This window comes from Peromyscus maniculatus, chromosome 20 (genome assembly GCF_049852395.1).
Source record: "Peromyscus maniculatus bairdii isolate BWxNUB_F1_BW_parent chromosome 20, HU_Pman_BW_mat_3.1, whole genome shotgun sequence".
Taxonomy (NCBI): Eukaryota; Metazoa; Chordata; class Mammalia; order Rodentia; family Cricetidae; genus Peromyscus; species Peromyscus maniculatus.
Genome location: NC_134871.1, coordinates 59,071,040 through 59,083,030, shown reverse-complemented (window position 1 = coordinate 59,083,030; position 11,991 = coordinate 59,071,040). Strand labels below are relative to the sequence as shown.

The following is an 11,991-nucleotide window of genomic DNA, read 5'->3' as shown; positions in this document are numbered from 1 at the left end:
CGCAAGTCCTGCCTAGTGCCCTCCCTCTAATATTACAGGAGGCAAGTAGCCAAACAACAAGTATGATAATTACCAGACATTTAGAATCATCCTTGACATCGCACCTCCCTGGAATTTTACCTTTAAACATCTTTCAAGGGCCCAGCCTCGGGAAGTTGAACATGTCTGTCTCCCAGGACCCAAAAATACAGATCTGGCCATAAGGCTCCTTCCCTTCATCTTCAAGGAGCACCCTGATCTCAGGATTAAAATGGAGTTGCTATGGTGGCCAGGTGTTTCTTCCCGCCCACTTGGAACAATTCTCCCCATCCCCCGAGAGCCTTTGCTTACAAAGGCTTTTTAGCCACACTGTCCATGTATGCTATGTGTCGTGCTCTGTTGTATGTCATCCAGTCCTCCAACCTTCTCAGAAACTGTGATCACACAACCCTATCACTGCTCTAGGAGGGCCCAGGAGCAGCACATTCAGGGAGTCCACAGCATTAAGGCCTGCTTTCACAAATACCTGCCAGATAAACCCAGAACTGCTAGAACAGGGTGGGGCTCCTCTCATAACTTCTGTTCACATAAGGCTGTCTAGGCCAAAGCTTCTCACATGGTTTCTTCTCGTGGCCTCTTTCACCTCAAGAAATTTTTAGGTGAACTCTACAGGTATAGAAAACAGGTACACGACTCAAACATTTACTGATGATAAATCATATAGAGCTGTGTTTTAACTTTATTTTACAACAATTCTCTGATACACATATAAATTTTAACATTTAAGACAAAAGCAAAATCTGGATGTGCTTGTTTAATTTTAGTTTTATTTAATAAGATATTAAGTCTTGGCTGAACATTTGATATTCCATTTTTCATAGTTGATTTCACAGTTAAGGTATATTATGATCAATGCTGAGAATGTTGCTATAGCACAAAAATGGCAGAAGTATGTTTGTCCTAATCCCAAGCCAAAATTTAGTCTTTTTTTTTTTTTTTTTTTTTTTAATGAAACTCAAGTCAACTCAAAACCTCCCTCCTCTCACCATATGGAGCAACCCAGGATCATGTCCACTCCGACCTCTGGCTATGCTCTCCCTTTTATCAACAATAAACTTTCCCCACCATACTTAGGAGCAGTCATCTCCTTCCTTTTTATTTCTTTTTTCATTCAATTGCACGTTCAGAGACTTTATACAGTTACCAAATTTTTCCCACAACCCACACATTCATAGAATACAGTGACAGACCACAGATGACGAAAGTCGAGAAACTTGCTTAGATGTATCCTATCAAAGGTATCACAACCTGCAGCAACCTGTTGCTGGTCAGATGCCTCTCTAACCTGCGGTTCCCACTCCCAACCCTGACCAGTAGTCCAGTGCACCCACTCTGTGGTGCTCCCGGCCAGTGGACCAGATGTGCATGCATCCTTGGAAGGCACCAGGCAGCCAGGCACTGCGCTAGCCAGCCCGCGCCCCAGTGGGGTCCTTCGGGCCATTGCCGGACAGCCCAGCTCGGGGTCCTGGTGCGGTCGCATAGCAGCGGCAGAGACGCGGCCAAGCCGCTACCGGAGTGTGGTCGCCTGTTAGCGGGTAAGCCGGCTGCCTTTGTGGTCCAGGGGCTGTGGTGGGCGAGCGCATCGGCGGTGTCCCGGGTCCCCCCGAAGCCGAAGCGAGGACAGAGTGCCTGGAGAACCCGCCTGAGAGGTGGGGCGGAGGGAAGGCGGGGACCGGGCCGAGGCCCGACCGCAGTTCGCGAGTCCCTTACGAGGGGGATGGTGGTTAGGCCTGGTGGGCGCCTAAAAAACGTTTGTCACACGAAAGAGAGTTTGCCCGCCCCCCTAGACCGTGAGGACAGTGACAGTCACTGGGGGGTTCCATCGCGAATCGATAGATGGGGGGGCAGAGTCCTCACGATGCTCCTGCGTGTGCGGAGGCCGTGGCTGTGCGGAAGGAAATACAGTCAGTCGTGCCAACGCGGGACCCTGTTGTTGTTGTTTTTTTATGCCAGGCTTAGTGCCCACGCCTGTGTCCTAGCCCTCACTGCAGCCAGTTGAGCCCGCTTCGGTGTCCGCTCGAGTTAATGATCAGTGAGTGCGAATTCCTGCCGCTGTGCCGTGGTGTAATTGCTGTGCGCCCAGCCAGCGAAGAATCTGGATTGTTGGGCATTCCTAGCAGTTTTGCTTGCCGAGTCTTATTTGGGTGTGAAGCGAGTGGACCAGGCTAGAGAGGATGTTGCACACCGGTGGTGACATTGAGTGGTAGTGCTGTCTTGTACTTAGGGAAATATGAGGAGTATGAGTTTGCACAGAACTAAAGTACTGTTTATGTTTAACATGTAACATTCCTATATGCCCTAGTCTCCAATTTACAAACCTCATGAGCAGTTAAATATCAGAGTTCAGGCAGTGAAGGGACAAAATCTTGGCGTAGGTGTGGTTTGCATCATCTACATTTAAGAAACGGTTGAAACTACTAGAGCAGCATTTCTCAACCTGGGGGTCATGACCCCTACAGAGGTCAAACGACCTGTTCGTAGGGGTCTCCTAAGAACATCGGAAAACAGAGGTATTTGCATTACAATTCATAACAGCCGCAATATTACAATTATGAAGTAGCCATGAAAATAATTTTATGTTGGGGGGGTCACCATAACATGAGGAACTGTATTAAAGGGTCGCAGCATTAGGAAGGTTGAGAACCACTATCCTGGAGGTTAAAAATAACACTTGCAAAAAAAAAGTGTTGAGGAATACCAAGGTGACGGGAGTGTGAGGCAGCTACTGATGTCAGCAAGGTGGGAAGGGAAGGTGGGTGGAGAGTGTGGGCCAGGCACCACAGATTGTGTGGTTAGTGTCATCTCAGTTTTACCATGTGACTTAGGCACTGTTTGTTGTTGTTTGTTGCTTTGCATTTTACAAGTAAGAAAACTTGTATGTTGAACTTGTATATCTAGTATGGAAGGTAGGGGGGGAGTGTGGCCTGAGCACACCTGCAACAGGAAATGACGGGAGAATCTAGAGGCAAAGCTCCAGCCCTAAGACTCAGCAGATGGGGCCAGGTTGTCAGGATCGGGGTCCTTGGGCGTGCGCCATCGGCTGTTCAGGAAAAAGATGAAAGTAGATTTAGTTGAAGGGAGATCTCATCTCTAATGGTGGCCTCCTGTTGACTTTTCCAGACAGTGACAAGACTCCAAGGCTGGCTCTTGTCTACAGCCAGGAGCTAATGGCAGGGGACAGAAGCAAGCATTGTGAGCTGGATCAAGAAAAATATGATGCTCATGACAACGTGAAGATCATCTGTCTGGGAGACAGCGCGGTGGGCAAGTCCAAGTATGTTGGGAGATTAGGGAAAAGAAATGATCCCAGAATGGATTGATTAGAAAAGTCCTCCAGAGATGAAGAGTGTGGTTTCTATGAGCTGGTGAGGGGGAGCCTCGACTGGAGCCCAAGTGTGTGTGGCCGAAGAACAGCCTCATGCCTTCAGCCGTATTTATGAGGAAATGGGAGAGAGTTGGAGGGACAGAAATCAGGGAGTTTTCTGAGTCCCGATGGAAGTGGTAGAGCGGGTCACCCTGGGAATGGCTGGAGCAGTACAGAGTGCGGAGGAGGGGATGTTACTACATGTGTGAGGGCTGAGGGATGGCTGGAGCGGGACAGTGGGAATGGAGAGAGGAACGTGACCGGTAGAATAAAGGCGGAAAAGATGCTTTCTTGGAGGGACTCCCTGAGTTGAAAGCACAGATAGCAACGGTGATTGGCTGTGATGGTATTGGATTATTCTTCCTTCTTCAGTGCCTGCCTGTGCAGGTGTACAGCTCTCCACCTGGAGAGCTGAAGAAAGGTTCTGTGGTCCTTTTGGTTTATCTCCATCAGGCATCCTACCTCTCACCCATTTGGGGGTGAGGAGGTGAGGGTGAATGCCCATTTCTGCCTTCAGAGAATGAGGATAGAGTTGTTCCTACATGAATGTCTGATTTAGTCTTACACCCCACCAGTTCCCAGTTCACCTCACATTGTACTTCAGACTCAGCTGTGAGGAGTTCCTAGAGGCCTTGCTAGTTTTAGGCCAGCTTCATGGATCCACATTCATTTCTCCACCTTACATTAAAGCTCTGCCGTCATATTTTACAATTGCTTTAACCTCAACAACATCCCATACAATTAAGGTAAGGATTTGGAAGATTACCCAGTAAATATCAGCCCTTTGTCCACACTTGAATTTAGAACTGACACAGGAGCCGGGCAGTGGTGGCGCACGCCTTTAATCCCAGCACTCAGAAGGCAGAGGCAGGTGGATCTCTGTGAGTTCGAGGCCAGCCAGGGCTACAAAGCAAGATCCAGGAAAGGCGCAAAGCTACACAGAGAAACCCTGTCTTGAAAAAAAAAAAAAAAAAAAAAAAAAAAAACTGCCACACGAAACCAACGTGGCAGGCAAGGGGAGACCAGATTGTTGACTTAATAACTGATAGACCTTTGGAGAAATGTGAACTGGAGAGAAGCCCCAGGAGTGCCTCCTCAGTCAGCTTTAGCCTAACTTAATGCAGTTAAAAATGAACTAAGTTGTTAACAGACCATCAGAAGACTAACACAGTTATGGCCTCCAGGACATTTTGGAGACAAGTAGTTCCCAACCCCTTTTAGATCTCAAGCAGAATGTTAGAGAGAGAGAGAGACCATGGTAGAATCTGTCTAGAGGAAGCTGGTAGGGGAGAAAACCTCATTTCAGTTTCAATGGGACTCAAGAATTCTCCGCCAGTTTTCAGTATTTCTAGGCCCCAAGGCCCTTCTCCCAGGTGGTTCTAGACTACATCATGTTGGCATTTGAAATTAACAATCATAGGAATGTTAAAATCTGTTTATTTGTTTTTATTTAAAATGTATATACACTGTTATATAAATCATAGATGTATATGATTTTAATATCTTTCCAGGAGGTGGGAGGTTTGTTGTTTTGTTCTTTGTTTAGATTTACTGTGTGGTCTGATTGGGAGTCAGTGGCTGTGACAGCAAGAAAAGGTTTCAAGGCTATCCTGTGGCTCCAAAATGTACACTAAGTGAAGCATGTTAGCTGTGCTCACCGTCAAGTGTTCAGATACAGGCTGGGCACCAGTGCCCTGCCGGGACATTGGAAGCTAGCAGTAGACTGAAGATTCACTGTGCTGTGCTGCATGCTCTGTTCTGGTTGATAGAGGCATTAAAGGACATCCACTAGTGTTTCTGTTGGGGTTCTGTGCAGGACAGAGAGGGATGAAAGAGTACAAGCTGGGTGGAACGTCTTACCTGTTACAGAGTTGCCTTCCTGCTCAGGTGACATCTGAGCAAAGCCTTAAGGAATGACAGTCTTGAAACTAACTATTGATTGTTATTTTCAAGAATAGTCTCTTGGCCTCAGTTTCCCCTGCATAGACGGGATAATTCTATGTATAGCCGTATATGAGATGGAAATAAAAGATCAGAGAGCCTCATGCAAATTGACCCCTAGAGTGACACCAGCAGTTTGGTTGTGTGGGCTTGGTAATGGTGATTCCCATGGTGCAGACTTGACTAGAAACTGTGGCTGAAAGTTCACAAGACCTAGAAAGTCTCATGTGGCTTCAAAGTTGTCAGCCCCAGGGTGATAAAGTAGGGCAAGAAGACAGAGATGCTACGTGACCTGTGACCTCGCACATTTCCCTTACAGACTCATGGAGAGGTTTCTCATGGATGGATTGTATCCTTAAAGACTTGAAATGTCCTTCGTTCCTGTGGCTTTTCCCACTCTCGGGCATCATAACCTCCAGTCCACCCCTTTAGAGCAGCAGCCAGGAAAGACCCGTGGGCTTGCTTCACACCAGTTCCTCACTGGCTGACCCAAACTGCATCCTATAATCCAGGCTGTTGCATCCAAAGCTTACTTAAATTGGGGTTTCTACCAGGGAGGCAGGAAGAATAGCAGACAGTACTTAGTCTGTATCAAAAGCCTGGGTGCAAATCTTACCTCCTTCTTAGTAGTTCTGACGGTGGGGAAATCATTTCACCTCTTTCCTGAGAGCCTAACAAGTCTTTGGTAGGAATAAACTTTAAAAATGTAGGGTGTCAGCTTTTCCCTCATCCTGTGCACTGTCCCGTTGTACAGATTTGGAGTAAGGAGCTGTAACTGAGACATCTTAAAGTTCCCCAAGTGGACCCCTGAGGGCTGCGTGCAAGAACTGCGGGACCTGTAACCCTCTCCCCTGACCTTCCCCCCAAAGCCCCCGCAGACTCAGACCTCAGTCACTCAGTCTGTACCAAGGATCACTCATCTTGCTTCAGCTTTGCTCATTAAACTGTCCAACATATTTCAGCTTCGAGAGATGCTGTTCCCTAGGTATTCTGTCAGTGTTTCGCACACAAGTACCTTCAGTTTGTAAATACTTTGTCAGCTGCCTGGCCTGTGGGTGGTTTTTACTATGAGACAACCATGATGCTCTGGCCTGTCAGAACTCTGTCCATGAAAGACTCAAAGTGTCCACAGTTACATCTTCTAGCACTATGACACCACTTAAGACAACTATTCTGTAAAATCCTGCTCCACATTACCTCACACTTAGGTGCCCAGGACGTTCTCCAGGCCCTGTCTTAGACCATGTGCCACTGAAGCTGGATCTGCCTGTCTGTAGGATTCATTCAACTTGAAATCTAACTTCTTTAGAGGGAGGACAGAGTCGGGGATAGCCACAAATTTGAGGCCACCCTGAGCTATATTGGAAAAACTGTCTCAACAAAAAGAGCACCAGGCATGGTGGCGCACGCCTTTAATCCCAGCATTCAGGAGGCAGAGGCAGGTGGATCTCTGTGAGTTCGAGACCAGCCTGATCTACAGAGTGAGTTCCAGGCTAGCCAGGACTACAGAGTGAGACCTGTCTCAAAAGATTAAAAAAAGCTAAGAAAGGAGGGGGCCCATTTTCTCACCCAAATGCCCCTTCCCCATTTCCTTACCTCTTTTTATTCACCTTTGCTCCTTAACCTGCATCCAGTCAGCCACAGCAACTGTCCACATACGCTCTGACTCTGTATAAACACACGGCCACAGTAGACGGCAAGACCATCCTTGTGGGTGAGCAGCATGGGTCCCCAGGCCACACTGAGTGGGAGCGTGGGGGTGGTAGGAGAGGAGGCTCATGGGAGAGCGAAGAAGAAAAATGGGAAGTCGGAGCATTTATGGAGGCACACGGGACATACAGTCTCCTAACACCCAGGCCAGGACTAGTGTGCAGGCCAGGATGTAGAAAAGCAGACACTGGAGGACTGTTCCTGCCAGAGGGAAAAGGAGCGCAGACGCCTTTGACAGGGAGTAGACTTCCCCATTGCAGGGATCGTCATTCAGCCAGTATCAAGAAATATATCTGTGGCCTGACCACTTCTCAAATGTAGGACATGACCTTCCCCTGGGGTCACTAGGCCACATATCCCGACTGTCCACCATCTGTGGAAATTTCAGTCTTAGGGCCCCATATCTTCAGTGTGGGGACAAAGGGCACCTACATTCTCCCTTCTGGGACTCCCGTCTGCACTGTCCTTCCTTCTGTCTGGGTCTGGGTCTGGGTCTTCCTACACATAGCACTGCATACACACCTCTCACAATACACGCATGTTTCTGCATAGAGACCTGCATGGAAATGCTTGGGGCATGTGGGGGTCTCTCTGCCCTCCAACTCCCCAACCCCATTGGGCAGACCGAACTGTGTTCATATTGCAGACTTCTGGGATACGGCAGGCCAGGAGCGGTTCCAGAGCATGCATGCCTCCTACTACCACAAGGCTCACGCCTGCATCATGGTATGAAACCAGTGGGGTGGTAAAAAATAAAAAAAATAAATAAAATAAAAAAAAAATGGTACTAGGCAGTTCGGGCCCAAGGGATAAGGAGACAAGGGGCTCATCAGTCCTGAGCCCCACTACCAAATACAGATAATAAGAGAGGATTCAAAGCCACCCAGAGACTTCTAAAAAAGAAGATGCCCAGAGGAACTGTCCTCAGATGGGAGCAGATAAAAGAAAGGCAAAGAAGCTGGGCTCCTGTAGCCATTGTAGTGCCCAAGGAAAACATGGCTGAGACAAGGCCATAGCTGGTTAGTGATGGAGCACACTCACAGTGAAACTTCAAGACCACCCTCAGCCATTACCCACTGCTTCTGAAAGACCTTTCCCTCTCAGACCAGCCCTCACCTCCCTCCCAGGCTCTCACTGTACTGTTACCATGTACCGTGGATAGTTACCATGGGTTCACCCAATAATGGATGGCTTCAGGTAATAGACGGCACAAAAGTCACCAAAAGTCAGTATGCACAGAGCTCAAGTGAGATTGAAACTCCGTCTCCTGGGAGTTCCTCCCTCCCAGCTCCCGGCCTCGTTTTCTAGGCCACCGCTCTTACATGCTTTGAAGAAATGTGTTTTTCTTTTAGTCCACGGAGAAAACATTCTCATGAATACCATGCTAAGCATCTGTGGCATGAGTCAATAGACTATTTAAGGTTTGATTCGGTTTGGTTTGAATTGGGCTTGGTACTAGGGAATAAACCCAGGACTTTGTGCATACTTAATATGTGTTCTAAGGAGCTGAACCCCAATCCCATAGTCTAGTTGTCCGAATTATGAACCCTAGGGATTGTCACCAAGTGAGAACACTTTGTCAGTAAGAGCTGGTGTGGAATGGCAGCTAGAATTCAAGGTTGGGTGCCCAAAGAAAACCAGGTAAGAGCTGTATGGTTTGGTAACAACTCTGTAAGTCACTCTGGCTCTAATCACAAAGGAAGCAGGTGCTGCATCTCTGATAAGAACACATGGGCAGGGCCGGGCCGGTGGTGGCGCACGCCTTTAATTCCAGCACTCGGAAGGCAGAGGCAGGCGGATCTCTGTGTGTTTGAGGGCAGCCTGGTCTCCAAAGCGAGTTCCAGGAAAGGTACAAAGCTACACAGAGAAACCCTGTCTCGGAAAAAAAAAAAAAAATGGCTGGATAAGTTGACACCACAGCTGTAAGTCTGCCTACAAAAAAAGTTTGCCCTGGCATTTTATAGCATTTAACACCACCTAACCCGTCTAGCCCTACCTCCTACAATACACACACCACTGCTCTCATTATGAATGGGTACCATCTCATCCATAAGTAGCAGCACAGGGGGATACAGAGAGGCTGGTCCATTCTTCTCACCATCCCCCAACTGCTCCTCCTTCTGCAGTTTATACCCACTCAATGAAAATGTTGCTTGTGGTCAGTCTCTTCATAGATGCCAGCATCTCCATCAGCCTCCTCTGATTGCTCTTTCCTGACTACATGCACAGGACTCTTGACTACTTGTGTACATAGACTGATAGTGGTGTGCACATAAAGGCCACCTGGAGGAGCTTGTCAGCTAGTGGATGAGGACAGTGAGGGGGTCACAGAAGGGGCTCATCACCTGTTCTTCCACAGTCCCTTAAGCACAAAAGCCCTTGACAACCTAAAAACTCTTAATTCTAATAACCAAGGGTACTAAATATAAAAGATGGTGAAATAAGGCAAATGGAGCAATGTAACCCCAGAAATCACACACACAGAGAGAGAGAGAGAGAGAGAGAGAGAGAGAGAGAGAGAGAGAGAGAGAGAGAGAGAGAGGAGAGAGAGTGAGTGTGTTAGGGGAGGCGGGGGAGCATCAGCCATTTTAGTTTCAGTCCTGCTCTGGCATTTGGTATTTGAGCTTACCTCTTTTCTGTCTGGGACTGACTTCATCTGTGGTGCGTGCCCATTGGTTTCTCTATGGCCCTCTTCTGGAGCTGGTCTGAGTTTACATACACCTATTTGGGTGTGTGTTGTCTGGAACTGATAAAGTACTTTGTCACATCTAAACTGTCTTCTACCCTCTTTAGGTATTTGATGTCCAGAGGAAAATCACCTATAAGAACCTGGGTACCTGGTATGCAGAGCTTCGGGAGTTCAGGCCGGAGATCCCATGCATCCTGGTGGCCAATAAAATTGATGGTGGGGCCACCCCTGCACCGGGGTGACAGTAATTCCTGGGGACCCAGCCTCACACATTTCCTTCTTTCCAAGGATGGGTAGCCTTCCAGTCATTTTTTCATTCCCAAGATACTCCCTTCCCAGTGGGGATGCCAGCAGCAAAACCTGCCCTCCCAAGACACAGATCTCTGTTAACTGAGTGCCCCTTCCCTACTTCCTAGCACAGAGCCTCCAGTGGCCCTCCTTCCAAACTCTCCCCTTTCCCTGGGTGGACTGGCCAATGCCCTGCTTCTTTCTGCAGCAGACATACAGATGACTCAAAAGAACTTCAGTTTCGCCAAGAAGTTTTCCCTGCCCCTGTACTTCGTCTCAGCTGCCGATGGTACCAATGTGGTGAAGGTAATGGCAAACGAGAGGCAGTCTGCCGAAGTGGCTTATGGGTCCTGGAGTTCCAGGGAGGAGGGAAGGGAAAGGAGGAAAACAAGGACAGTGGGTGGCTGGGTGCAGCAGAGAGGACCACATTTGGTGAGACAGAGTCCACTGACTGTGGGAGCAGGGTGATGAGAAGGCACAGTGAAGATTACAAGGTGGTCCAAGACCCTGCCCACTGCTCTACTTCTGCCATTTCTGCCTCACCTTCAGCTCTTCAATGATGCAATTCGATTAGCTGTGGCTTACAAGGAAAGCTCCCAGGACTTCATGGATGAGGTTTTACAGGAGCTTGAGGTAAGTCAGGCCCGGTTTCAGGTACGATAGAAAAAGTAGATGATTTCTTCAGAGATGTAAACGCATAATCCATCAGACTAGTCTTGCCTGCCTTTGCCACCACTCAATGCCTTAGAACTGTAATTGGACAAATGCGGGATCAGGCCTCACCTATGACCTTGTTCACAGAACTTCAAGTTGGAGCAGAAAGAGGAGGATACACCAGACCAAGAGCACAGTGGCATGGTCAAGAGCCCGTCTCCTTCTTAATCAAGAGGACACCCACACGTGGCTGAGTAGGGGTATCAGGGAGCCATTTGGAATGCCCAACATCTCTCCTCAACTTCCTGCAAACCCACTGTTCTGTGGTCCATGATGAGGTCAACACAAACACACTAGACAGGCATGCTATCCCACCAACTTCCTACAGCAGGATGAGGGATCCATGTCTTTCGAATCTCCCCACCCCACCAGCAGCCTGGCAGTGTAGAATCAGTGAACATGCTCATGTTTTCTTACCAGACATGCAATGTTTGTTGTCTTTCATCCCAAACTGACCTCAGGGATTCTCCTTGCTGCTGACAGGACTGCTGGCCCCTAACTACGCTGTGTCCTGCAGAATCTGTGACCTCTGTCCCTTTGCCCTCTGAGTCTCCCAGCCAACTTTTTTTTTTTTTTTTTTTTTTTTTTTTTTTTTTTGGTTTTTTCGAGACAGGGTTTCTCTGTGTAGCTTTGCGCCTTTCCTGGAGCTCACTTGGTAGCCCAGGCTGGCCTCGAACTCACAGAGATCCGCCTGGCTCTGCCTCCCGAGTGCTGGGATTAAAGGCGTGCGCCACCAACGCCCGGCTCCCAGCCAACTTTTTCAACAATATTTTGGACAGACGACTGTTGATTACAGATTTTTTTAGTGCTGTTTCAGGAGCTGTTCTAGGTCGGGTTGAGAGCACAGGAACAGGACTCTGTTGCAGTCACGTGAAAACACGCCAAGTCTAGCCATATCTGGTCATATCCGCACATTACTGTTGCCCACCACGTGAACAACAGCTTCTTTTGAAGCCTCCATCTCAGGGTAGAAAGTGTTCCTCCACCTGTCTAGCATCTTCTGTGGGTGGCAGGAAATGGCCTGGGAAGAGCTGCCCTGCCTCCTGCAGCTTGCTGGCCTGCACTTAGGATTGTCTTCAGCATCATTTCCATTGTCTTTATTATTTTGTTTGTATTGTTTCCTTTTGTACAATAAAGATTAAATTTCATAAACATTAAGTGTCTCAGTGACTTTTCTACTGCTGTGACAAAACACCATGATCAAGGGAACTTACAGAAGGAAGTGTTTAATGAGAGTGAGTTTCAG

General features: G+C 48.1%; 1 protein-coding gene across 2 annotated transcripts; it reads left to right on the top strand.

Annotated features, from left to right (window-relative positions):
- Positions 1-1,486: 1,486 nt before the first annotated feature.
- Rabl2b (RAB, member of RAS oncogene family like 2B) lies at positions 1,487-11,897 on the top strand. 2 transcript variants are annotated; one of them, XM_076556617.1, is made up of 10 exons: positions 1,487-1,574; positions 3,160-3,313; positions 5,664-5,693; positions 6,979-7,058; positions 7,701-7,780; positions 9,848-9,959; positions 10,243-10,337; positions 10,581-10,664; positions 10,833-11,301; positions 11,497-11,897. In XM_076556617.1, the coding sequence occupies exons 2-9, from the start codon at positions 3,207-3,209 to the stop codon at positions 10,911-10,913; spliced, it is 669 nt and encodes a 222-aa protein (XP_076412732.1). In that variant the 5' UTR covers positions 1,487-1,574; positions 3,160-3,206; the 3' UTR covers positions 10,914-11,301; positions 11,497-11,897. The 2 variants fall into 2 exon arrangements, with proteins under 2 accessions (XP_076412732.1, XP_076412731.1); XM_076556616.1 differs by having other exon boundaries at positions 10,240-10,337.
- Positions 11,898-11,991: the final 94 nt, after the last annotated feature.